We start from the raw sequence: 27,028 nt of genomic DNA, 5'->3' as shown, positions 1-27,028 counted from the left end.
GATTCAGTCCCTGAAGACGGGTTGGGAAGAAATCTCACTTTGCATTTCGTCAAAGTTTCTACTAAATATCTCAAAATGTTCTTGATAAATGATCAAAACCGCTTTAAATTTCAAGTTGTTTTACTTTGAGAGTGAAACTGTGGGATTGGTCCTTGAGTTGCTCCTCCTTATGCCCCCCCCCCCCCCCGCGGTGCGCCGGGTCAGCGTGCAGCATTTAAATCCAGAAGCAGCGTTTAATTTACGAGAGGCAGGCCCTTTCTGGATTGTTGGTTTCCATAATTGTCAAGCAGCCAAACCCCCCCCCCCCCCTTCACCTCCCCCTGAAAACAGAGGATCATGGGAATTTAATTATGATGGGATTCTTGCTCTTGACCCTGCGGGGCTCAGCCGGCGCTTGATGGGTGGGCTGAGCGTGGAGCCTCAAACTCTGCTCGTGATGTACACTTTGATTCAGTTTCTCTTCTGGAGTTAAACTACAGATTCATTCAGCTGCTGGAGTTAAACTACAGATTCATTCAGCTGCTGGAGTTAAACTACAGATTCATTCAGCTGCTGGAGTTAAACTACAGATTCATTCAGCTGCTGGCATTAAACTACAGATTCATTCAGCTGCTGGAGTTAAACTACAGATTCATTCAGCTGCTGGAGTTAAACTACAGATTCATTCAGCTGCTGGCATTAAACTACAGATTCATTCAGCTGCTGGAGTTAAACTACAGATTCATTCAGCTGCTGGAGTTAAACTACAGATTCATTCAGCTGCTGGAGTTAAACTACAGATTCATTCAGCTGCTGGAGTTAAACTACAGATTCATTCAGCTGCTGGCATTAAACTACAGATTCATTCAGCTGCTGGAGTTAAACTACAGATTCATTCAGCTGCTGGCGTTAAACTACAGATTCATTCAGCTGCTGGCGTTAAACTACAGATTCATTCAGCTGCTGGCGTTAAACTACAGATTCATTCAGCTGCTGGCGTTAAACTACAGATTCATTCAGCTGCTGGCGTTAAACTACAGATTGACTGTAGCAGACTGACGCGTGTTTCCTACCCGCTCTAGAGTTTATATACATGTAACTGTTCACATTTTAATACATTACTAAGCATTACTAGCAAAGCAACCTTTGGTGAGCGAAGGTGTTTTCTCTTCATGCTGGAAGTGGAAGTGTTTCTCAGCCGCTCGCTTGGCCCCGGGCTCTTCTTCCATCCTCACCTCCCGTCCTTCTTCTCCGCGGACGAGCCCATTGATTATCCAGAGCGCAGCCGGAGGGGAACTTCAGCTCCGGTGCTCTGAGACGCTCCCAATTAGCCAAATGACTGGAGTTGAGGACGAGCGAATGGTCACTCCCTCGCGGGCCTTGACCGCTCTCCCACTGATTAAACATCTTCTCACTGCCGGCACACGTCGTGAAACTGCTGCTTTCAGAAACCCAAAAGTGTCAAGAGCGATTACCGCGCTGATACATTTTGGACGTATATATTTGCAGTAGAAGAAGAAAGAAATGCATTTGTTTTGGGTCAGAACCCTGGGAATCACCGCGCTGCAGATAATCCCCGCTTCACCTCCACTTCCTCATCCTTTCCGGGGATCGGTAACTTATTCCAAATGTGCACAAAGGCTCGCCAAAGTCCCTGAAACACTCTGAGACCCGACATCCACCATGTGCTGAACATCTTCAGACCAAACAGTGTTGCTGAAATCTACACAAATACAGATTGAGCTCTGCTTATAAAGAACATTTTTTATATTTATTTTTAAATAAATAAATACAATTATATAAAAAAAATATATTTATTTTTGATATGTGCGTTTTCTAATGTTTTGTTTTTTTTACAATTTTATTCTTTTAATATTGTTATATATTATTATGTTATGTACTTTTTGTTCTTTTCTTTTCTTTTCTTTTTTACTTTATTTTCTTTATTTCTATATATTTCCATTGTTTTATTCGTTTTCATGGCACTCTAAATAACTCCTGATTGTCCCATGAACCTTCTGGTTCTGGGTAATAGATCCATGTGACCCCCCCCCCCCCAGGCCCTGATTGTAATGACTGTAATGAGGCTCGGGGGGGGGGGGGGGACTCAGGCCCCCGTCATTTGGGTGACATCCTGTGTTCAGGGAGAGGTCAGCCAGCAGTTCAGCACGGTGGTTCAACAGGTGTCAGAGAAATTATATCCTGTTAAAGTCAAACGTTTTATAATCCAGAATATAATCTGCAGATTATTAAGGAACGTTTATTTACTTCAAATCAAACAGAAGGGATTTGAAACACGCCCTCATCAGAAAGCTGTTTATGTGCAGTATATTAAAATCGTCTGAGAACGTCCCGACGGAAGGCGAACGCTGACTTTAGTCTCCTTTGGCGCCGGTTTGACCTTTTTTCCCGCGAGAAAGAATAATTGTTTCTACATAAATAAGAAAGTGACTTTCACAACTTCTTTTAAATCGTTGGTTCAGTGGAATCACTTCCTGTGAAGACGTCAGTGAGTAGTTCTAACGTTGGTTAATGTTCAGCTAAATATATTCACATGGAATGAAAACACATTTCTGGGTTTGTCTTTATTTGTGACACTTTGAATACTTTGGTGATTGTTTTAGTTTAGCTTAGGTTGTGACGCATCACATCAATAAGCACAACTGCACACGTGGCGCTCGGGAAACATTTCTGTTGCCGAGTTCAAACTGTTGCATTTGTTTGGATTGACCAGAGAGGATGAGAGCGTAAACCTCGAAGGTCAGTTCCCGTACTAAGTGTGAGTGTCTCCCACAGAACAAGAGGAGAACTTTGAGTTCACCATCGTGTCTCTGACGGGGCAGACGTGGCACTTCGAGGCCACGTCGTACGAGGAGCGCGACGCCTGGGTTCAGGTCATCGAGAGCCAGATCCTGGCCAGCCTGCAGTCCTGCGAGAGCAGCAAGAACAAGGTGAGCGGACCCTCCTTCAACCTCTCTGAGCAGAAGTCTGGTGCGCGGCTGAAGAAGGAACATGTCTAGTATCTGCTGCACTTTATAAAGGTATTCATAAACACCTTGTTTGTTTCAGTCTCGTCTGACGAGCCAGACGGAGGCCATGGCGCTGCAGACCATCCGGAGCATCAGAGGAAACGGACGCTGTGCCGACTGTGAAGCCCAGAGTGAGTCCACGATCGTTGTTCAAGGCGCTCTGACTGAAGCTGCTGTTTACTCCAGGATGTTGTTGTCGCTGCTCTTTGCCGAATGTCCCGTGAAAATGAGTGACGCGGTGTTTTAGTGATGAATTAATATCTCCCGCTCTCCCGCAGACCCGGACTGGGCGAGTCTGAACCTCGGGGCGCTGATCTGCATCGAGTGCTCGGGGATCCACAGGAACCTGGGCACCCACCTGTCCCGGGTCCGCTCCCTGGACCTGGACGAGTGGCCGCTGGAGCTCATCAGGGTCATGTCGGCCATCGGCAACGAGCTCGCCAACAGCGTGTGGGAGGCCAACGCGCAGGGACGCCTCAAACCTGCGCCGGACGCCAGCAGGTAGGAAACGCTGTGAATAAACTCCACGACGAGGAAAAGTCCTGCGTTTGAAATGTTGCTTAAGTAAAGCTATGGAAGTATCTCAGATCTTATATACTGAAGGAACTACAGCCGTCCCATGTGGTGCAGCACAAAGTACCTTCAATGTGTACTTGTATGCAGAACTGGAGTAAATGTACTTTGTTACTTTGTTCTCGATTAATCGGCTTTAAAAAGTGGAAAAACACAGAAAATGAATTGAATGTGTTTTATTATAAAAGCTGGTTGAAACTGTTCACCTGTTACACATTTACACTTTCACAAAGTCGGTTCTGATTGAACACTTAAAGTAGAAGTACATGAAACGTGTATTTACCTGCAGTACCTGCAGCTGCAGATAGGGGGCAGTGTGTCACACGGCAGGTTGTGTGTGTGTTGTCTTGTAGACTACAGGGGATCGTAACAAATGGGTGAACTTTAGCGTGACGTTGGTGTTGATCAGCGTGTGTGCGTGTGTGTGTGTGTGTGTGTGTGATTATCGGCCTCTGCAGCTTTGGGGAGCCATCATAACAAATTAGAGCTGACTGCCATCCGCATAAAGATCGACATCCCCCCCCCCCCCCCCCCCCCCAACCCTCATTAGTCAACAGAAGCACCTTATAATTACTCCCCACACACACACATTTCTGCACAGGGCTGAGACTAAGTAACATTATAGATTCATGAGTATTATTTATAATAAAGTCAAATGTTTTGTCGCTTTAATATAAAACAGAAAAGCTGAAAACGCTTAAAGATTTTTTTACATTTCAAAAATATTTGGCGATTATTTTTGAGTCCTAATCGTTGCAGGTCTAATTTTAACTACGGCTGTAAATCTATTACAATTAATTACATCGTATTCTTAATAATTAATCAAATTATTCACATATTTCCCCAAATGAAGATATTTGAAAACATCATATTATATATTATAAGTACTAAAGGAGGACACATGTTGTATGCTGCCGCTTCATTTGCTTTATTTATTCTTTTACCCGACAAAACACAATAAAATAGTTTTTATACCACACACACACACACACACACACACACACACACACACACACACACACACACACACACACACACACACACACTCTCACACACACACAGTATTGACATGTCATCAGCCTCCTCCGTCAGACCACTAATGCTTTTATTGTTGCTCATGTTCCTTTTTATTTATGAATCTGAAGCTCGTTTCCCCGACAGATCAGAGCAGCTCAATATCATCTGTTACCTGCTGCAGCTCCTTCTCTCCTCTCCTTCTCTCCTTCTCTCTCTCCTTCTCTCCTCTCCTTCTCTCCTTCTCTCTCTCCTTCTCTTCTCTCTCTCCTTCTCTCTCTCCTTCTCTTCTCTCCTCTCCTTCTCTCCTCTCCTTCTCTCCTTCTCTCTCTCCTTCTCTTCTCTCCTCTCCTTCTCTCTCTTCCTTCTCTTCTCTCCTCTCTTCTCTCCTCTCCTTCTCTCCTCCTCTCTCTCCTTCTCTTCTCTCCTCTTCTTCTCTCCTCTCCTTCTCTCCTCTCCTTCTCTCCTTCTCTTCTCTCCTCTCCTTCTCTCCTCTCCTTCTCTCCTCCTCTCTCTCCTTCTCTTCTCTCCTCCTTCTCTCCTCTCCTTCTCTCCTTCTCTCTCCTCCTTCTCTTCTCTCCTCTCCTTCTCTCCTCTCCTTCTCTCCTCCTCTCCTTCTCTCTCTCCTTCTCTCCATCTCCTCTCCTTCTCTCCTCTCCTTCTCTCCTCCTCTCCTTCTCTCCTCTCCTTCTCTCTCTTCGCTCCTCTCTCCTTCTCTCCTCTCCTTCTCTCCTCCTCTCCTTCTCTCTCTCCTTCTCTCTCTCTCCTTCTCTCCTCTCCTTCTCTCCTCTCCTCCTCTCCTCTCCTCTCCTCCTCTCCTTCTCTCCTCTCCTTCTCTCCTCTCCTTCTCTCCTCTCCTTACTCCTCCTCTCCTCTCCTTCTCTCCTCTCCTTTCTCCTCCTTCTCTCCTTTCCTTCTCTCCTCTCCTCTCTTCTCTCCTTCTCTCTCTTTCTCTTCGCTCCTTCTCTCCTCCTTCTCTTCTTTCCTTCTCTCCTCTCCTTCTCTCCTTCTCTCCTTTCCTTCTCTCCTTCTCTCTTTCTCTCCTTTCCTTCTCTCCTTCTCTCCTTTCCTTCTCTCCTTCTCTCCTCCTTCTCTCCTTCTCTCCTCGCCTCCTTCTCTCTCTCCTCGCCTCCTCTCTCTCTCCTCGCCTCCTTCTCTCTCTCCTCGTCTCCCTCCTTCTCTCCTTCTCTCCTCACCTCCTTCTCTCTCTCCTCTCTCCTCCCTCCTTCTCTCTCTCTCCCACCTCCTTCTCTCTCCTTCCTTCTCTCCCTTCTCTCTCTCCTCCTTCTCTCCTTCTCTCCTCTCCTCCTTCTCTCTCTCCTCTCTTCTCTTCTCTTCCTCTCTTCTCTCCCTCCTTCTCTCTCTCCTCGTCTCCTCCTCTCCTCCTCTCTCCTCCCCTCCTCCTCTCTCTCTCTCTCCTTCTCTCCTCTCTCTCTCCTTCTCTCTCCTTCTTCTCCCTCTCCTTCTCTCGTGTCTCCTCTTCTCTCCTTCTCTTCTCTCCTTCTCTCTCCCTCCTTCTCTCTCCCTTCTCTCTCCTTCCTCTCTCTCTCTCTCCCTCCTTCTCTCTCTCTCTCATCTCCTTCTCTCCTTCTCTCCTTCTCTCTCTCCTCGTCTCCTCCTCGCCTCCTTCTCTCCTTCTCTCCTCTCCTCCTCTCCTCACCTCCTTCTCTCTCTCCTCACCTCCTTCTCTCTCTCCTTCATTCCCCCTCGCCTCCTTCTCTCTCCTCCCCCTCCTCTCTCTCTCTCTCTCCTCCCTCTTCCCTCCTCGCCTCCTTCTCTCCTTCTCTCCTCACCTCCTTCTCTCTCTCCTCGTCTCCTCCTCGCCTCCTTCTCTCCTCGTCTCCTCCTCGCCTTCTTCTCTCCTTCTCTCCTCACCTCCTTCTCTCTCTTCCTCGTCTCCTCCTCTCCCTTCTCCCTCCTTCTCTCTCTCCTCGTCTCCTCCTCACCTCCTTCTCTCTCTCCTCCTCACCTCCTTCTCTCTCCTTTCCTTCTCTCCTTTCCTTCTCTCCTTCTCTCCTCCTTCTCTCCTTCTCTCCTCTCCTTCTCTCCTCACCTCCTTCTCTCTCTCCTCATCTCCTTCTCTCCTTCTCTCCTCACCTCCTTCTCTCTCTCCTCATCTCCTTCTCTCCTTCTCTCCTCACCTCCTTCTCTCTCTCCTCATCTCCTTCTCTCCTTCTCTCTCTCCTCTCTCGTCTCCTCCTCGCCTCCTTCTCTCCTCTCTCTCCTCTCCCTCACCTCCTTCTCTCTCTCCTCCTTCTCCCTCTCATCCTCTCTCTCCTCCTTCTCCTCCTCCCCCTCCTCATATCCTATCACCTCTTTCTCTATCATCGGTCTCATCCTAGACTAATTCTCTATCTCCGCTACTCATACATATTGATCCTCTCATCAGTACCCCAATAACTTCCCTTAATATCCGGCTATCCTCACGCCTTATATCTATCTCGTATCTTCCTAAGCATCCTTCTCTCATTCTCTCATCACTCCTTCTCTCTATCTCGTCTCTCCTCGGCCTCCTATCTCCTTCTCTCCTCACATCCTTCTCTCTCACCTCCTTGCTCTCTCCTCGTCTCCTCGCCTCCTTCTCTCCTTCTCTCCTCACCTCCTTCTCTCTCTCCTCGTCTCCTCCTCTCCTCCTTCTCTCCTTCTCTCCTCCCCTCCTTCTCCTCTCACCCCTCCTTCTCTCTCTCCTCTTCTCCTCCTCGCCTCCTTCTCTCCTTCTCTCCTCACCTCCTTCTCTCCTCACCTCCTTCTCTCTCTCCTCGTCTCCTCCTCGCCTCCTTCTCTCCATCAGTACATATATTAAAAACACTTAGTTAATATCTTCTGTATGTTCAGTTGTGGGAAATGCATTTACATCAGTTTGTATTCTGTCACTTTAAATATCCAACGATCGAAAAGTGAGCAGTGACAGAAAGCTGCATTAAAAGAGGGAGAAGAAGACGAGGGAGGGGGGCGGGGGCTGATGGATGTAGAAAGGCCTTCCCCTCGTGGTCTCTCATGTGAGTAATAGAGGCCGAAATTTCATTTTGCAAGTGGCTGATTTAATGATCCAAAGGGTAATTAATGGCCTGATTATCTTAATGTTAAATATGGCCAGCAGCAATTACGCTGACCTCCTGTCTGTCAAGGTCTGGCCCCCCACTCCGCCTCCCAATTAGGTCCTGTTTGGAGGTTCAGGGAGGGGGGAGAAGAGGAAGGCATGAAGAAAGCAAGAGAAGGAGGAGGAAGTGGATGTTTGGGGCCGGATCAGAGACAGGAAGACGAGCATCTGCAGAAAGGAAAAGAAACGCCGGGACAGATCCAGGAAGAGTCTTCCTCCCTCCCCCGTCGACTTCTCGGTCGCACCTCGCCTCCACGGCGCCGCCCCCGTCCGATGAGATATGTGCCTGTTGTCATCATCTCTTTATCTTCCCCGTCCATCCTCCTCCCCGGTGCGTCGGCCCACAGCGACGGCCCGGTCCAGGCCTCATTAACATCAGGATCTGTCGCCGCTAATCGTTTCAGGCTGCAGATTCAACGCCTCGCCACGCCTGCTCTGCAGCACACTACGAAGAGAGATACTTGTTGACGTGCGTCCCTCGCAGTGGCGAGGACGAAGCTGTGGATGAACACCAACAGTGCCAGCTCTGCAGCGCCAGAGGGATCCAAGTATTTCTGCACCCACACCACAAAAAGACTTCATCCTCTAAACGTTCCCATTAACCTCTGGCTGCCCCGCGGTCAGCCGTCATCACCTCAGCTGGCGTGGTCGCCCGGTGCCGCGCCCCAGCTGATGCCAACGCTGAAGGGGCTGCTAAATTTGGGCGCGCCGCCCATCGTGGAGCACCCTCGGTGCTGGGTTCTTGGCGCCGCGGCTCATTGTTTTAATTATCTGTCGAGTGGCGCATCAACACCAGCACCCAGGGCCCGCTTAGGCTGCGTTTGACGCTGCGTGTTAGCGGGCCTGAGCGGACAGCGAGTGACAGCGCTGCTAATCCGGCCTCCTGGCCGCCGGACTGGGGAGGTGGTTGGCGGCCATGTGCCTCCCTCCCCCGGCCTCTCTCGTCCTCACCCTCCCCTCATGCCAAATACTGACCTTTGGCAGTGTTGGCTGTTTGAGCTCGTCTGTGGTTTGTGTTCTCTGCTGGAACACGGTCGCAGTCACATGACTGGAAAAGAGGCGGCGACCAAAGAAATGTGAAGTTGTGACATCAGCTTCAGTCTCGACGGGTGAAGAAACAACAACTAGTGAACAGGTCTGCTGTTGACGTCCAATCAGCACTAAAGGTCTGCCACCAAAATGTCAAAATGCTTAAATAAGATGGACGTAGCTTGAGTTTAACCTTCCTGCTATCCTGTCACTTCTAAATGTCAGAGGCGAAGGTTTGTTCTCAGGCCATCAGGGTCGTAGCTCTACTGCGTTAGGAAGTCACATGTGATGGTGTCACTATCGGACAGAACAACCTCAACAAACGTTGGTGTAAATCAAAGGAAAGTCGTTTAATTGAATATTCATTTGAACCCAGTTGTCCTCGTTGTCCTTCAATAAGAAGCAAATACATGATGTAAAGCTCTTATTCTGAAAAGTCACTGTGAACACGATATATTTGATATTTGTCAATAGATGAGGAAGTCTGTGTGTCAGCGTGAACAATAGGACGACGTATGTCGGGGCACCGCACCTTAATTTGACGGCAGAAGGATGAGCAGGAATCATGGCGGCTAAAGGATGAGCAGTGCCGCCGCACACTTAGCAGCGAGCCCCACATGACGAATGCTCGTCCAGTAATAATTCAGCAGCAGGTCTGCAGGACAGGAGAGAAGAAGGGCCCTTTATGGGAACAGATTAGTCTTGTTCCCCTAAGAAAAGGCCAGCGCTAACAGATTTAAAATTAGGACCGGGGGGCTCTTAATCTGGGGGTGCAGGTGCGTCGGATTGGGCTCAGGGGAGCAGATGGGGCGACCGGGAGGCGGGCAAGGGGCCCACATCACAGGGTAATTGCCCCCCAGGGTCAGAGGGCAGCGGTGGGGAGGGGGGGGCGTCTCGTACCCCATAAAACCCCAAACTCGTATCAATCAGCCCCCGCCCTCCTGGTTTCTGAGATCATCGCACAGATTGGACTGGTGTTATCGTTAGTGACAGGAAGTGGTTTAAGATATATCGACAACAACGTCTCGAAACTGTGAAGATGTAGACGAGACGTTTACAGACGTCACCTTCCACATTTTCACTTCTTATAATCTGGAAAATAATCTGCAGATTATTATGTGCCGCCGTACTGCAGAGGTCTTTCTTTATTTACTACCTTAAAGATATGAAACAAAGAAGCGGAGCAGATTATTACTAAAACATCCACCAAAATGTTTCGATTCATAATCCAGCCACGAGAAATCAAAAGTGTGTGTGTGTGTGTGTGTGGACTCAGTTTCATCTGCGGTCGGTTAACTATCATCTTCTTCACCGTTGATTATCTGCAGCCCCTGCCATGAGCGGCCCCCACGGCCCTGCATGTTAAACAGCACACACACACACACACACACACACACACACACACACACACACCACAGAAGAAGAAGAAGCCTCCTGACAGGCAGGGCCAGTGCAAACGTTGAAAAATAATTGGCCCCTACACTCTAATTCATCTGTAAAAGGGAGGCCTTGATTAAAATTAGTCCTAATAGACATTATTTTGTACATGACTGCCTCGCCGCCGCGTCCCCCCCGCTCGCCTAACAAGCCCTCCAATTTACTATTGACATTAAGCCGGCTGACACGAGCCAATCACGGGGGCCATTCATCGTTTTGTCATCGCGGCGCGGTTATGCTAATGCCGTGGCTAAAAGCACAAACTAAATGCACATTCTTTATGCCTGAGTCATCAGATTAACCTCGCCCCCCCCCCCGCCTTATTTTAATAATGAAGAATAAATAACGTGACTCCGTGCGTCCTCGTCCCGCTCGCCGGCCCTCGCTCGCCGACGGTGAGGCTCACCCCCCCTTCGGCTAATTGGCTCAGTCGGCAAATTGCTCATACAATAAAGAAAAAAGGGAGGACGGGGGAGGAGGGGGGGAGGACGGGAGTTCTCCTCGTGTTGTGGGTAATGTGTTTGGATTGAATGGGTTCACGGCGAGCGGCTGGTAAACATTTTAAAGCTTCAGACGCTTCAGAACCTTTGAAAGGAGATTTTATTTAATGCTGCAGAAATAAGATGTTTGTTTGAAGACGAAACGAGGAAACAAATCAGGAAAATACTTGATTCATTTCAGGGTTCTGGTTCTGTGTGTGTGTGTGTGTGTGTGTGTGCTGTGTGGTGTGATGTGTGTGGTATATTCTGCATTATATTACAGTATATTCTGCATTATATTACAGTATATTCTGCATTATATTACAGTATATTCTGCATTATATTTCAGTATATTCTGCATTATATTTCAGTATATTCTGCATTATATTACAGTATATTCTGCATTATATTACAGTATATTCTGCATTATATTACAGTATATTCTGCATTATATTACAGTATATTCTGCAGTATATTACAGTATATTCTGCATTGTATTACAGTATATTCTGCATTATATTACAGTATATTCTGCATTATATTACAGTATATTCTGCATTATATTTCAGTATATTCTGCATTATATTTCAGTATATTCTGCATTATATTACAGTATATTCTGCATTATATTACAGTATATTCTGCAGTATATTACAGTATATTCTGCATTATATTACAGTATATTCTGCATTATATTACAGTATATTCTACATTATATTACAGTATATTCTGCATTATATTTCAGTATATTCTGCATTATATTTCAGTATATTCTGCAGTATATTACAGTATATTCTGCATTATATTTCAGTATATTCTGCAGTATATTACAGTATATTCTGCATTGTATTACAGTATATTCTGCAGTATATTACAGTATATTCTGCATTGTATTACAGTATATTCTGCATTATATTACAGTATATTCTGCATTATATTACAATATATTCTGCATTATATTACAGTATATTCTGCATTATATTACAGTATATTCTGCATTATATTACAGTATATTCTGCATTATATTACAGTATATTCTGCATTATATTACAGTATATTCTGCATTATATTACAGTATATTCTGCATTATATTACAGTATATTCTGCATTATATTACAATATATTCTGCATTATATTACAGTATATTCTGCATTATATTTCAGTATATTCTGCAGTATATTTCAGTATATTCTGCATTGTATTATATATTAGTATATAGTTGTCCTGTTTGTGTACGTTATAGTATATTTTTCAGTAAATATCGCAGTACTTGTGAAACTCCATCCCGGTTCTTATAAATATATATAAAAGCGTTGTTTTGGAAACTACACGACACAGATAAACTTGAGTTGGAGTGAAAAGGAGATCATCTTCTAAATCTTTATCGTGTTTCATCTCGTCTTCTGTTATAAACACTTATCGTGTTTCCTGAAGCAGAATTCGATGTAGTAGTTTCCTTGTCCCCACATGTCGACAGTTAATTATCAGATCTTGATCATAAGATATTTTCACTTCTTTGTATCCAGGTTTTGGCTCTTCTTCTGAAACCTCCCCCTCTTCTTCTTCTCTGGCCTCGCTGGAGCGTCTCAGCCCAGAGACCGTTAGCTCCTCCACCTCCACCTCCATCTTTTCTCTCCTCATTTGCATCTTTTTTATTTTTTATCTCTGTCCGATTTAACCCCTCCGTGTCCGTCTAGCCGAGTGTCGTGGCAGATTTCCTCCCCCTCTCTGCCTCCCCCAGACCTTTCTCACCCCACCACCCTCCCTTTAATTATCTGTGCCTATCCAAGGGCAGCTAACGACCCGCTAGCAAAGGCTAATTGATTTCTTCTTCTTCCCTTTTCTCTCCTGCTGAATAAAAGAAACATGCAGAGTTTTGTGGATGAAATGTAAAACTCCTCACCTTGTTAGAAAGCTGGTCCGCGTGACGTGTGTGACGTGTGTGACGGTGATTCATCTTTAAAATGCACATTATCTCGGGCAGTTAGCTGATGCTCTTATCCACGCTCTACTATCTATTAATCTATTCATTAGAGGGCTAATTAGGCCAGAAGAGAAGCCACTGACACCGTGTCACTCTTAACCCCGCTTCCTACCGCTCATTACACACACACACACACACACACACACACACACACACACACACACACACACACACACACACACAGCAGACTGTAATTAATGATAGGCTTTAACAGCAGTGTGTTAGCTCATACATCTCAGCTCGGCGCTGGAGGCTGAACTCAACTGGAGAATCCTTTTATTAAACTTTCATTTATTTATTTTAGACACTACAGGTAAAAAATTCTATTATTTCTTCTAGAACGTCTTCTGTGAGACGAGAGGAAACATGAGAACATCAGAGTTTGTGTTTCTAACTTTGTGTGTGTAGATTTCTCCTAAACTCACCAACAGTTACATTACATATTTAAACATGTCAGAACACTGTGTGTGTGTGTGTGTGTGTGTGTGTGTGTGTGTGTGTCCCAACGCAGGCCAATGAGATGATCCAAATAGAAAGTAAAGAAATAAGAAAATGAAACTATCAAATGAAATAAAGAGTTTTCTGATGTGTTTGGTTGTGATTATGATAATCAGCCTGGTGTGTGATTATCGGGGTGTGTGTGCCGTCTTCAGCTCTCTGTCCAGGCTCTGTTTTGGGGTCGCGGACAGATGACCCCCTTAAACACACTGAGGAGCGGCGAGGGGGAGCAGCTGGTGGTCAGTGAGTCGAGCTCCAAATACCCTCTGGCTTTGGCCCAACAGGAAACTCAGTGTGTATGTAAACACAGGCGGACAAAGCAGCCAATCAGGGGGAACGTTGACACGCACACACACAAAACCGCTCAAACAACAGGCAGGAAATCAGAGAAGCGCAGTGGGCCCAGTGTGGCTCCCTGAGTGACCCCCCCACCCCCCCCCCCCCCCCCCACCCCCCCCCACCGCTTCTAATGGGCGACCACATCCTGACGCCTCTGAACAGCAGCTGATGAAGCTGTCTGTCAACATCCAGCAGGAGGAGACTCCTCTGTAACATCCAGCAGGAGGAGGACTCCTCTGTAACATCCAGCAGGAGGAGGACTCCTCTGTAACATCCACAGTCAGCGAGGAGACTCCTCTGTAACATCCAGCAGGAAGAGACTCCTCTGTAACATCCAGCAGGAGGAGACTCCTCTGTAACATCCAGCAGGAGGAGACTCCTCTGTAACATCCAGCAGGAAGAGACTCCTCTGTAACATCCAGCAGGAAGAGACTCCCTCTGTAACATCCAGCAGGAGGAGACTCCTCTGTAACATCCCAGCAGGAAGGAGACTCCTCTGTAACATCCAGCAGGAGGAGACTACTCTGTAACATCCAGCAGGAGACTCCTCTGTAACATCCAGCAGGAGACTCCTCTGTAACATCCAGCAGGAGACTCCTCTGTAACATCCAGCAGCAGGAGACTCCTCTGTAACATCTAGCAGGAGGAGACTCCTCTGTAACATCTAGCAGGAGGAGACTCCTCTGTAACATCCAGCAGGAGGAGACTCCTCTGTAACATCTAGCAGGAGGAGACTCCTCTGTAACATCCAGCAGGAGGAGACTCCTCTGTAACATCCAGCAGAAGGAGACTCCTCTGTAACATCCAGCAGCAGGAGACTCCTCTGTAACATCCAGCAGGAGGAGACTCCTCTGTAACATCCAGCAGCAGGAGACTCCTCTGTAACATCCAGCAGGAGGAGACTCCTCTGTAACATCCAGCAGGAGGAGACTCCTCTGTAACATCCAGCAGCAGGAGACTCCTCTGTAACATCCAGCAGCAGGAGACTCCTCTGTAACATCCAGCAGCAGGAGACTCCTCTGTAACATCCAGCAGCAGGAGACTCCTCTGTAACATCCAGCAGGAGGAGACTCCTCTGTAACATCCAGCAGAAGGAGACTCCTCTGTAACATCCAGCAGGAGGAGACTCCTCTGTAACATCCAGCAGCAGGAGACTCCTCTGTAACATCCAGCAGGAGGAGACTCCCTCGTAACATCCAGCAGGAGACTCCTCTGTAACATCCAGCAGGAGACTCCTCTATAACATCCAGCAGCAGGAGACTCCTCTGTAACATCCAGCAGCAGGAGACTCCTCTGTAACATCCAGCAGGAGACTCCTCTGTAACATCCAGCAGCAGGAGACTCCTCTGTAACATCCAGCAGGAGGAGACTCCTCTGTAACATCTAGCAGGAGGAGACTCCTCTGTAACATCTAGCAGGAGGAGACTCCTCTGTAACATCTAGCAGGAGGAGACTCCTCTGTAACATCTAGCAGGAGGAGACTCCTCTGTAACATCCAGCAGGAGACTCCTCTGTAACATCCAGCAGGAGGAGACTCCTCTGTAACATCCAGCAGGAGACTCCTCTGTAACATCCAGGACTCCTCTGTAAACATCCAGCAGAGGAGACTCCTCTGTAACATCCAGCAGCAGGAGACTCCTCTGTAACATCCAGCAGGAGGAGACTCCTCTGTAACATCCAGCAGGAGGAGACTCCTCTGTAACATCCAGCAGGAGGAGACTCCTCTGTAACATCCAGCAGCAGGAGACTCCTCTGTAACATCCAGCAGGAGACTCCTCTGTAACATCCAGCAGGAGACTCCTCTGTAACATCCAGCAGGAGGAGACTCCTCTGTAACATCCAGCAGGAGGAGACTCCTCTGTAACATCCCAGGAGGAGACTCCTCTGTAACATCCAGCAGGAGGAGACTCCTCTGTAACATCCAGCAGGAGGAGACTCCTCTGTAACATCCAGCAGGAGGAGACTCCTCTGTAACATCCAGCAGCAGCAGACTCCTCTGTAACATCCAGCAGGAGGAGACTCCTCTGTAACATCCAGCAGGAGGAGACTCCTCTGTAACATCCAGCAGCAGGAGACTCCTCTGTAACATCCAGCAGGAGGAGACTCCTCGTTAACATCCAGCAGCAGACTCCCTCTGTATCATCCAGCAGGAGGAGACTCCTCTGTAACATCCAGCAGGAGGAGACTCCTCTGTAACATCCAGCAGGAGGAGACTCCTCTGTAACATCCAGCAGGAGGAGACTCCTCTGTAACATCCAGCAGGAGGAGACTCCTCTGTAACATCCAGCAGGAGGAGACTCCTCTGTAACATCCAGCAGGAGGAGACTCCTCTGTAACATCCAGCAGGAGGAGACTCCTCTGTAACATCCAGCAGGAGGAGACTCCTCTGTAACATCCAGCAGGAGACGACTCCTCTGTAACATCCAGCAGGAGGAGACTCCTCTGTAACATCCAGCAGCAGGAGACTCCTCTGTAACATCCAGCAGGAGGAGACTCCTCTGTAACATCCAGCAGGAGGAGACTCCTCTGTAACATCCAGCAGGAGGAGACTCCTCTGTAACATCCAGCAGGAGGAGACTCCTCTGGTTCTATAGAAGTCTATGATAAAATGTTTCTTCTTCTCTCTTGATTTATTTCCTCAGTAACATTTTCCTGATGAGTTCATGTCTCAGTCTGTAGTTTCAACACTTCTTCAACACATGATGTTCATTTAGTAACTTGGGTAGTAAGTAGTCAGTAGTAAATTGGAATAGAGGATAAAGCAGCGTCTGCTTCAGGGCGTCCTGTCTGGTCTGAGTGTTGTCTGTGTTTTCACTTCATGAAACTTAATTGTAACCTGTCGTGTTCAGTGATGGTTGTCGCTCCACCCTCTGTGGCACTTCTGGTTGCGTCAGACTGACCAACAACGACGTGTTCGTGTCTCCAGTCAGCCTCCTGCGCTTGTTGTTGTTCTTCTTCTCTGGCGGATTACAAACCGACTTTAAAGGAGCATACCGCCGTCTGCTGTATCAGTGTTTCGCACTTTTTAAACGAATCAAATCAATGATGCTTCGTATTATCGGTTATCACTTCATTTTCAGAATAATACATGATAATATATATTTGATATATATCGTGCACCCGAGTCGTGTGTGGAGTTAACAGCAGAAGAAGAAGTCGATGTGTGTGTTTCCTCTGGCTGGTGTCATTTCTATCATTTAATTTAACTGACACACACACACACACACCCTAACCCCTCCGGGCTCCTGTTGACATATTTGTGTGTACGTGTGTGTGCGTGTGCGTATGTGTGTGTGTGTGTGTGTGTGTGTCTCTCACCGGGACTCATGTTTAATTATCTACCCAGCATGCCTCTGTGCAGGAGCGCAGCACTCTTTGTCTAATGGGATGTGAAAAGGGACACACACACAGATTAACACACAAAATATGAGTGTGTGCATTCAGTAGACACATGTTAACACATACTGTCACACACACACACACACACACGCGCGCACACACAGTGTGGTTAATTAGTGCAATTAGCTTCTCCACTGTCCAGAGATGTGTTTTCAGGACTCGTTAGCTCGTGATGATGTTTACTGCAACACACAATAAAATACGAATACACAACAAACTCACAACCACATACACACCAAACACACACCAAACACAGAGTTAAACACAGCCACATATGAAGCATTCATTGCAGGTCTGTCGTGCTTTAGTTGTAGCTAGGTCTACCTAATAAACCTACACACACACACACACACAGCTAGATCCAGACCCTTAGCAACTCCAGCGGCGGGGGAAGGCATGCGTTTCCTGGGTCCAGTGGCCTCACATTTCCTCTCCGTCCTCTGGAGGACAGAAGGCCAGAGCCCCGCTGAGCACACACACACACACACACACACACACTCAGGCGACACCTTTGTCCGGGGGCTGTCGGCCGTAGTCTCGTGCCCTGCCTCCCTACTCTCTCTCTCTGGGCCGGGCAGGAAGGGGAAAGCCCCCGGGACATTCCGTGATGCTAGCTGCCGCCGCCGCCGCCCCGCCACACCCCCGAAAACACACACATTTACACACATTAACACACACTGGTCTCCAGGAAGAGAGTTAATGAGATTCTGCCAGGTTCCCACACCGTCCCCAAAACTTTCTTTTTAACTTTTTCATTCTCCTTCGATTCTTCGTCTCATCCTCTTTTCCCACAGTTATCTCCCATCATGCATCTGCTCCCTGACCCCTGCCGTGATTCACTTGTTTCAGTTTTATTTGACCTTTTTATAAGAAAAGTGCAACGCCATATTTGGATCAAAGTAGAACAAAATAAAATCGGAAAAGTAAAGTTTTATTTCCACTTTTTCTCAAACATTTGTGAGAATTTCCTTTTTTTATTATTGTTTTTCAAGTTGACGTAGTACAAAACTACAACTGGAAAAATCAGGATTTAAAGCAGATTTAAGTGTTTTTTAAGTGTTAATTAATAACATACATTACAATATAATATAGGAAGTTTTATACATGAAGTTAAAATGATTTCCCCTTTAACGGACGTACAAACGTGCATTAGAACATCGACATCGAGTATAAATACATTTGGTATTGATCGATACAAATATTTGAGATGTCCTGGTGATCTCGTGGTTAAGATGCCAAACTAAAGTCAAATGTTAAGCACCCGTAGTACAAAACCTCAATTAGAAAAATCAGGATTTAAGGCAGATTGAGCGTCTGAGGTCTAAAACCAGCGCTTTACATTACAATATGAAGTAGCACGTTTTGTAAATGCTTGGGGTTTTTATTCTGTTACGTTTTCTTTTTGTGTTTCCTTTCCTCTCCTGCTGTTTCGGTCACACACACACACACACACACACACACACACACACACACACACACTGGAGTTATTTCATGGTGGAAGTATCAACCTGTGAGAAGCCACTGTTGTGTTCTCCATTTCCTGCAGCCTCCCCCCCCTGGAGGAGGTGCTGTTATTTTGTTAAGAAGGGGGAGGACAGCTCAATATCTCCCCCCCCCCCCCCCCCCCGAGCCTGGACTAATCCCGCAGGCTGAATGAGCTGCTGTTTACACGGAGGATTTGTGCAGAGATTAGGGCGATCAGAAGTGTGGATTAGACAGATCAGCAGTTCATGACTCTCGATCGCTGAACAATGTGTCCACGTCTGTGTCTTATTTTACACTCGCAGGGGCTTTACAAATATATTTAAGTTCTAGACGTAAAAAATCTAATATATATATAAAATATGGAGCCGGGGGGGGGTAATATTGCGAAAGAGAATTTTCCGTGATCAAAGTGGGAAGTTTACGAGGAAAGAACTTGGATATCCTCTGAGATTAAAGAGGTTTATTTAAATATTTATTATTGAAGGTTTATTTACACGAAATAAATCACAAATTTGAGGGAAAAAAAACCTTAAAACGTATATTTTCTTACTTTGTTTCTTTATTTTCTGGAATATTCTGCGATTGCATTTGTTCATATGTGAAGCAGCTCTGCAGCGAACATAGAACAAGTCAGAGAACAAGTCAGAGAACAAGTCAGAGAACAAGTCAGAGAACAAGTCAGAGAACAGTCAGAGAACAAGTCAGAGAACAAGTCAGAGAACAAGTCAGAGAACAATGTCAGAGAACAAGTCAGAGAACAAGTCAGAGAACATGTCAGAGAACAAGTCAGAGAACAAGTCAGAGAACATGTCAGAGAACAAGTCAGAGAACAAGTCAGAGAACAAGTCAGAGAACAGTCAGAGAACATGTCAGAGAACAAGTCAGAGAACAAGTCAGAGAACATGTCAGAGAACAAGTCAGAGAACAAGTCAGAGAACAAGTCAGAGAACATGTCAGAGAACAAGTCAGAGAACATGTCAGGAGAACAAGTCAGAGAACAGTCAGAGAACAAGTCAGAGAACAAGTCAGAGAACATGTCAGAGAACAAGTCAGAGAACAGTCAGAGAACAAGTCAGAGAACAGTCAGAGAACAATGTCAGAAACAGTCAGAGAACAAGTCAGAGAACATGTCAGAGAACATGTCAGAGAAAGTCAGAGAACAAGTCAGAGAACAAGTCAGAGAACAAGTCAGAGAACAAGTCAGAGAACAGGTCAGAGAACAATGTCAGAGACAAGTCCGAGAACAATGTCAGAGAACATGTCAGAGAACAAGTCAGAGAACATGTCAGAGAACAATGTCAGAGAACAAGTCAGAGAACAATGTCAGAGAACAATGTCAGGAGAACAAGTCAGAGAACAAGTCAGAGAACAAGTCAGAGAACATGTCAGAGAACAAGTCAGAGAACATGTCAGAGAACAAGTCAGAGAACAATGTCAGAGAACATGTCAGAGAACATGTCAGAGAACAAGTCAGAGAACATGTCAGAGAACAAGTCAGAGAACAGTCAGAGAACAAGTCAGAGAACATGTCAGAGAACATGTCAGAGAACAAGTCAGAACATGTCAGAGAACAAGTCAGAGAACAAGTCAGAGAACATGTCAGAGAACATGTCAGAGAACATGTCAGAGAACAAGTCAGAGAACAAGTCAGAGAACAAGTCAGAGAACATGTCAGAGAACAAGTCAGAGAACAAGTCAGAGAACAAATGTCAGAGAACAAGTCAGAGAACAAGTCAGAGAACAAGTCAGAGAACATGTCAGAGAACAAGTCAGAGAACAAGTCAGAGAACATGTCAGAGAACATGTCAGAGAACATGTCAGAGAACATGTCAGAGAACATGTCAGAGAACATGTCTTCAGGAAGTTTTATTTTGAAGGGCTTTCACTAATAGTCTCTCTTCACTTTATTCGTCCTTCAGGGAGGAGAGGGAGCGCTGGATCCGGGCGAAGTACGAGCAGCGGCTGTTCGTGGCGTCGCTGCCCGGCACCGACCTCTCTCTGGGCCAGCAGCTGCTGAGGGCGACGGCGGAGGAAGACCTGCGCGCCGTCGTCCTGCTGCTCGCACACGGGTCCCGACAGCAGGTCAACGAGACCTGCGGCGACGGAGACGGACGCAACGCGCTGCACCTCGCCAGCCGCAAGGGCAACGTGGTCATCACGCAGCTCCTGCTCTGGGTAAGACCGGGATCAGCACCTTGGTTGAGGGAACGCTCACTTTTTATTTCTTCAGTGTTTGCGTGCTTCAGGGCCTGCCACGTTAATACATGTTACTGATATCCAGTTATTTGATCTTCTCTGTAACTTTATGGGAGAAACGTAAACTAATGGACTCTCTTATTTGTCTCTTCTCTCAGTATGGCGTGGATCTGAATGCGAGGGACGCCCATGGCAACAGTGCGATGGCGTACGCCCGGCAGGCCAGTAGCCAGGAGTGCGTGGACACGCTGGCCCAGTACGGCTGCCCCGACGAGCGCTACCCGCTCATGGCCACGCCCAACTTGTCGCGCCGCAACACCAACCGCAACAACAGCTGCAGCAGCGCCGGGAGCGCCGCGCTCATCTGACCCGGGAGATCTGTGTGACAAACAAAACCCCGATTTGGGAGAGCTTTTATTTTGGGAACCACTAGTGACTCGCCAGCCTCACGCCGGCTTGTTAACACTTGATTCGTGGTGAAGCTTCGGGGGAAACCCCAAAGCATGGTGGGAAATGTGGTCCACAATCAACCCTCGTCAGAGCATTTTGGGAAATAATCACATGACTTATGACGGCCAATGACGCCGTCTGAAGCTCTATCATCATACCTCATCACACTATGATTTAAAACTACATGGACACTTTTTATCAGACATCCGTCTCGCCAAAACATATCGTCCTCTCTGTGAGCACGAAACGAAGAAAACTGTGAGACGGGATAATTGAAGGAAACGGGGGGGTGGGGGGGGGGTCTTCGTAGCATGCCCACATCACCACTCGAGGACTCCTGTCTGTACGACCTGCAGTGTTTCACCTGAACTTTTTCTTTTGTGAAGTCTCTGTTCACGGGTTTGTTATGTGAAAAATATCTTGATGTTTATAAAAAAAAAAAAAAAAGCGATATCAGATCTGAGAGGTAGAAGAAGAAGAAGTGTGATAGATTGCATGTCCTAGACACTTTTCTTTTCTCCTTTTTAATTTAAGGCATTTCTCCTGGATTGTGTATATTATATCTTGTGCATTGCTGGACCAATCGTTTAAACGTCCGCACGGGGGGGGGGGGGGGGGGGGGTCGTTTGTATAAAGTGTACAGAAGCTCTTGTCAGGCTCAGGGACCGTCGGTCATAAACACTCCGTCGTCTTCTCCCAGCATCCTTACATCAGGGTTTCAGTTCTCAGTAAACGTATAGATAACGTGCGGCCTCTTCTCGAGCTGGACGGTGTTTTCAGTGCATTGTTTGGCCTATAAAACGTGAGACGTCCGTCAATGTCATAGCCACTCTCACTTTAACGTCATTGAATTCAGACTCTTTATTTATTGTAAAGTGAAATGACACTTAACTGAGGACTACAAAAGATTCATATTGTCGGACAAATTGAGTTTATTGTCCAGCTCGGGATGTTATTTCTTTCTCTATATGTTGGATTTAATTGAAGTTCCTGAAGTGTAAGCATCTTAAACCCCAGTCCCATTTCCACCCTGCTTTATAATGTTTAATTTAAACTGTCCCTGAATTGAATTCTTTGTGTTTTATCATGTAAACAATGGGAATGAAAAGGAAGCAGCTGCACGGAGCGAAAGGGAAAATTAATCTGCTTCTTTTTCTTCTTCTTCAGGTGTTTTCATATAATCTGCTGTTATCTCGGACAAATCAGTGGCGAGAGGAGACGAGTTGCTTTTCACTGTTCATTTCAGCTAAAACTCACTTTTACTGTTGACAGACGTGAACATGATATAAGTAACAAGATAGTGTTTCTGTAAAATCTGTCTATAATGGTATTTGAATGAGTTCACGCTAGTTTCCTCCAGTCCCGTCCAATCAGACAGGCTCTCTGACTGCTCAGCGAATCACAAAGAAGGGCTTCTTCTTCTCTGGTCTGGAAACCTCCTTGATGTAAATAATCTTTCTCCGTCACTTTCTGTCTTTAAAGGTGACATCGTGTATATTAGAGAACACAGGAAGTACTTCCTGTACGCCGGGATGTCGCATTGCAGAGTGGAAGTGATTTATTCTAAAGTGTGTTTGTTGTGTGGGAAAAACAAACACCAGTAAGAACTGAATGTGTTTGAGCTCATTCAGGGCAGGAAGTTAAACTTTTGCAGGTAACGAGGCGTTTAAACCAGTAAACCGGTGGTTCCCAGTCTGTACGAGAAATCTCCCCCAAAAAGCAACATTTACTCTACACACACGGCTGTAATCAAGACCACTTCAGACTGAGCCGTTTCCAGAATGAGTCCAAACGGGGTCAAGTTTGGACCAAGACCCATGAAGACCAAACGGTGCCCATTCTGGAGCCCAAAAGGTCGGGAACCACTGGTTTAAAGATGCACTTGCAATGAATCGTGAACGTCGCAGGTTAATATCAGGTGTTGTCACATATAGACATAATTGTGAACACCCCTTTCCTACCCCTGGAGACCCCTGGAGACGTGGATCTGACTGAGCGTTGACTTCTTTTGGTAGCTGGACGCGAAACTTGTCGACTGAACGCGAACCGATCAGGATTGTCGGGACAAAAGCTCCTTAACCTCGACGTTTTCTGCGTGATTTATACCTTCAACACTATGCTAAGCACCGGCTGCTCGTCTCTTTGCTTCTCTTTACTGTTTCGTCCTCCCAATTTTAACGTGAAGGTTGAGGAGCAGCTCTCAACCCGACTGTGTATCCAAGCAATATTCATTGACACATCGATCACTGTTGTACCGTAACTTCATACGCTGCAATATTGCCATTAAACCACAAACACTCTGTCTGTTTGTAGAAAAGTAAGCGCTAAAAGAAAATCATGACGCTTTCCTACTTATGTCTTTTTTGTTTTACACACCTGCCTTTACGTTCCTAATTTCGTCCACCTTGTACGTGCCAGTCATCTCAAAGATGGCATTTGATCCAGAGGTTTGACCGCAACTTGTGTTTTCAAAGTGTTTGATTTGATTTATGTTTTTGTATCCGACTCGTCCCGCATCTGTCCTGAACCAGGACAGCAGGACAAGGCAAAGACGTCCTTTTATTTATGACAGAAATGCACTAATTTTGATTCAGTCCGTCTTTCCACTACAGCTTCGTTTTCTTCTATTATCTTGAACTGACGTATTTCTCTAAGCGGCGGCGGATCCTGGCGGTTTCCTCTAAACTGATTTTTGATCGTATTTTGAAAGCATCTAAATTCTGAGCAACAAGTCGAATTCACGTGAGCAGAGAAAGCTTCTGCTTTTTAAATGATTGTAGGCACCAAGATCATCGGTCACCAGGTTATTGATGTCTGCTTCACCTCTATGTGTTCTCGTCTGGTATTAAACAACCGACGTGGTCAAGTTTTGAATTAAGAACAAGTCCAAATTTAGACACGTTTGAATCAAAACTGTCAATGGGATAACGCTAACCTGCAGCTAGCAGAGAGCATGTTAGCATGGCAGCATTGTTTCAGCTTGCAGGCAAACTATCTACTAAAAGCATCTATTTTACCAGTAAAATTCAAGCTCAAGCTACAACTAGCAATCAGTTAGAAAAACACAGCTAACGGAGCGAAACAAGGACATGTATTGTATCTGCTTATAACTGTCACATAGCATAACTGCTGCTAGCGGTGAACAAACTAGCAAGCTGTTAGCAAACTATTAATACTTTCACTTTAAGTCAGTTGATCTGCTCTTTTTGTCCCTCAGAAGATCTCCTTCAGTCAGTTTATATAATGTCATCGCAGCACAGAGAGCTCGGTACGATCTGTTCTTAATTGTTTGTAGCCACAGAAACTGCTGAGTCATCTGTCACTGAAGCTACCTTCAGGTGCCATGCCTTTGCTCCGAAACTCTGATACTCTGAAAAATGTCCGATTTTTCCGACGGCCCGTTATCCTGAAAACACGCGCAATGGGACATTTCTCAGATTGTTGGGTTTCGGGCCGTCGGATCAATGGGCAGTCCCATCTTTGGCTGTGTGTTAGCATGGTTACAACTTGCAAGCTAACTTTACACTGTGCCCCTCAGAAACTAAACACGGAAAGTCGAAATATGTTTTAAGACCAGAAACATCCTGTGAAGCTCCAAGTGCAGCTTCCGTTAGCTAATCTCATCTGAGCCACAGCAGCGTGGCGCCATTTACTCTCTAGCAGGGATGTTACAAGCTAGGAACAATGAAGCTCCCTGCTCATAGATGAATCACGTCTGCTTTGAAAGGCGCCGGGAGAACGAGAAAACCGCATTAAGCGCTAATATTTTCTGCTGACCACCTCACCTGTACATAGACAACAGCAAAACAAAGAAAAAAACTACTCGGTATGGTCAGTTTGTCTGGTTGTGTTACCTCTTGTAGCCTTTACCCGCTAAGCCCCACCCACCAGGGCTGTCCTCTACATTATTTATAAACGCACCCCGTGAAGAAGACTCCGCCCCCCTCAAACCTACGTTTTTGTATATTTTTCTCTGAGTCACCCAGGTTTTCTCAGTATGATTTATCATCCAGATACATTATTGTTCTTGTTATTCTAATTATTATTGTTATTGACTTTTTGTTGGCTGTACAGTACCGTTAATCTACAGAGTCTTCTACTGTAATGTGTCTCTTTTCAATAAAGACGAGAATAATGCTTCTTAATATAACCTCACGTGTTAATAATGTTCTTTCTATGTTGGAACACTTTCATTTAGTTTATTTTAGCTGTCTCGTTTTCTTTTTTTGTGTTTGATAGTTGTGCTTTAGATTTGGTTTAATAAGTATGGAATTCATTCACCAAAGAAAATTATACTTTTTGTTGTAAAAACATTTTCCTTATGTGATATTTCTGTACCAACTAAATAGTGTTTAAAGTTACTTTTTAGCACAAATTCACCCGTGTGCTACAATATGTACTACACTGTGCTACACAGTGTACTACACAATGTACTACACAATGTACTACACTGCTACAATATGTACTACACTATGTGCTACACAGTGTACTACACAGTGTACTACACAATGTACTACACTATGTACTACACTATGTACTACACTGTGCTACATTGTGTACTACACTGTGTGCTACACTGTACTATAACTGTGTGCTACACTGTGTACTACACTATGTACTACACTGTGTACTACACTGTACTACACTGTACTACACTGTGTACTACACTATGTACTACACTGTACTACACTGTGTACTACACTACACTGTGTACTACACTGTGTACTACACTGTGTGCTACACTGTGTGCTACATTGTGTACTACACTGTGTACTATAACTGTGTGCTGCACTAGGTGCTACACTGTGTGCTGCATTGTGTACTACACTGTGTACTATAACTGTGTGCTGCACTAGGTGCTACACTATGTGCTACACTGTGTGCTACATTGTGTACTACACTATGTACTACACTGTGCTACATTGTGTACTACACTGTGTGCTACATTGTGTGCTACACTGTGTGCTACATTGTGTACTACACTGTACTATAACTGTGTGCTACACTAGGTGCTACACTGTGTGCTACACTGTGTACTATAACTGTGTGCTACACTAGGTGCTACATTGTGTACTACACTGTGTACTATAACTGTGCTACACTAGGTGCTACACTATGTGCTACATTGTGTGCTACACTGTGTGCTACATTGTGTACTACACTGTACTATAACTGTGCTACACTAGGTGCTACACTATGTGCTACACTGTGTACTACATTGTGTACTACACTGTGTACTATAACTGTGCTACACTAGGTGCTACACTATGTACTTTGTAGTGCAGGGATTTCCAGTGCAGGCGGTTGTGCACTTTCCGTAAGAATTACTTTTGACTGCTTCTTCTTTTTAATTGAATAAGCATTACCTCCAACATTTGACCGCGATTGTCACTAGCCAAAATATCTGCAGGCTTGTTTGCTCACTTGACAATTGGAATAGGTATTAACTGCATAAAGGGAAATGTGTTTGACGGAGCAACCACTGCAGCTTCCTCAGCTGCCACTATCACAAGTTTGGTGGTCCGTCCCCTTCTCATACTGTACTCATAGTGCACACGGCACTTCTCAGTGCACGTGTGATCTCACAATAGCAAGTCTCCTCTTGATCGTAAACTGCAGAAGGATGACTTACAAAGGTGCCCATGTTTTTAAATGTGTCATCTCTTTGTCCCTCATGCAGCAGAGGTAACCACCGCAGAAGAAGACAGCGTGGTGGGGCTCCGTCAGGATTAATCAGCAGGAGTTCATCTGACGCCCAGGCAGGTTGCTGTTAATGTGGGGAGGAGGAGGGAGGCTGCAGAGGAGAGGCTGATCCCCCCGGGTCTCATTTATCAGCCGACCGTGACGGTCCGGGTTGATTACAATTTGCAAAGAAATTCATTAGAGTCACACACCCCTGTCTCTATTCACACTGCAGGTTTAAGTCCACACATTAAGATTCTTGGCCTTTCATTTGTGACTCAACTCAGAGCCAGAGTCCATGTAGCAGCATTTAAACAGGAACATTAGAGATGAGGCAAGAACATATATTTTGCTT

The 27,028-nt window shown here is 45.8% G+C and overlaps 1 protein-coding gene across 5 annotated transcripts in view; it reads left to right on the top strand.

Annotated features, from left to right (window-relative positions):
* agap1 (ArfGAP with GTPase domain, ankyrin repeat and PH domain 1) overlaps positions 1 to 25,141 on the top strand; it is a 126,447-nt gene extending 101,306 nt beyond the window's left edge. For all 5 annotated transcript variants that reach the window (XM_029445549.1, XM_029445550.1, XM_029445548.1 and 2 more), the window contains 5 exons: positions 2,776 to 2,930; positions 3,049 to 3,139; positions 3,287 to 3,509; positions 20,265 to 20,520; positions 20,700 to 25,141. In XM_029445549.1, the coding sequence (XP_029301409.1) occupies positions 2,776 to 2,930; positions 3,049 to 3,139; positions 3,287 to 3,509; positions 20,265 to 20,520; positions 20,700 to 20,909 (935 nt within the window). In that variant the 3' untranslated portion in view covers positions 20,910 to 25,141. The remainder of the gene's footprint in view (positions 1 to 2,775; positions 2,931 to 3,048; positions 3,140 to 3,286; positions 3,510 to 20,264; positions 20,521 to 20,699) is intronic.
* The last annotated feature ends 1,887 nt before the right edge of the window (positions 25,142 to 27,028 follow it).

The sequence above is a fragment of the Cottoperca gobio genome, chromosome 2 (genome assembly GCF_900634415.1).
Source record: "Cottoperca gobio chromosome 2, fCotGob3.1, whole genome shotgun sequence".
In the NCBI taxonomy this organism is placed as follows: domain Eukaryota; kingdom Metazoa; phylum Chordata; class Actinopteri; order Perciformes; family Bovichtidae; genus Cottoperca; species Cottoperca gobio.
This window is presented reverse-complemented; position numbering and strand designations above follow the sequence as displayed.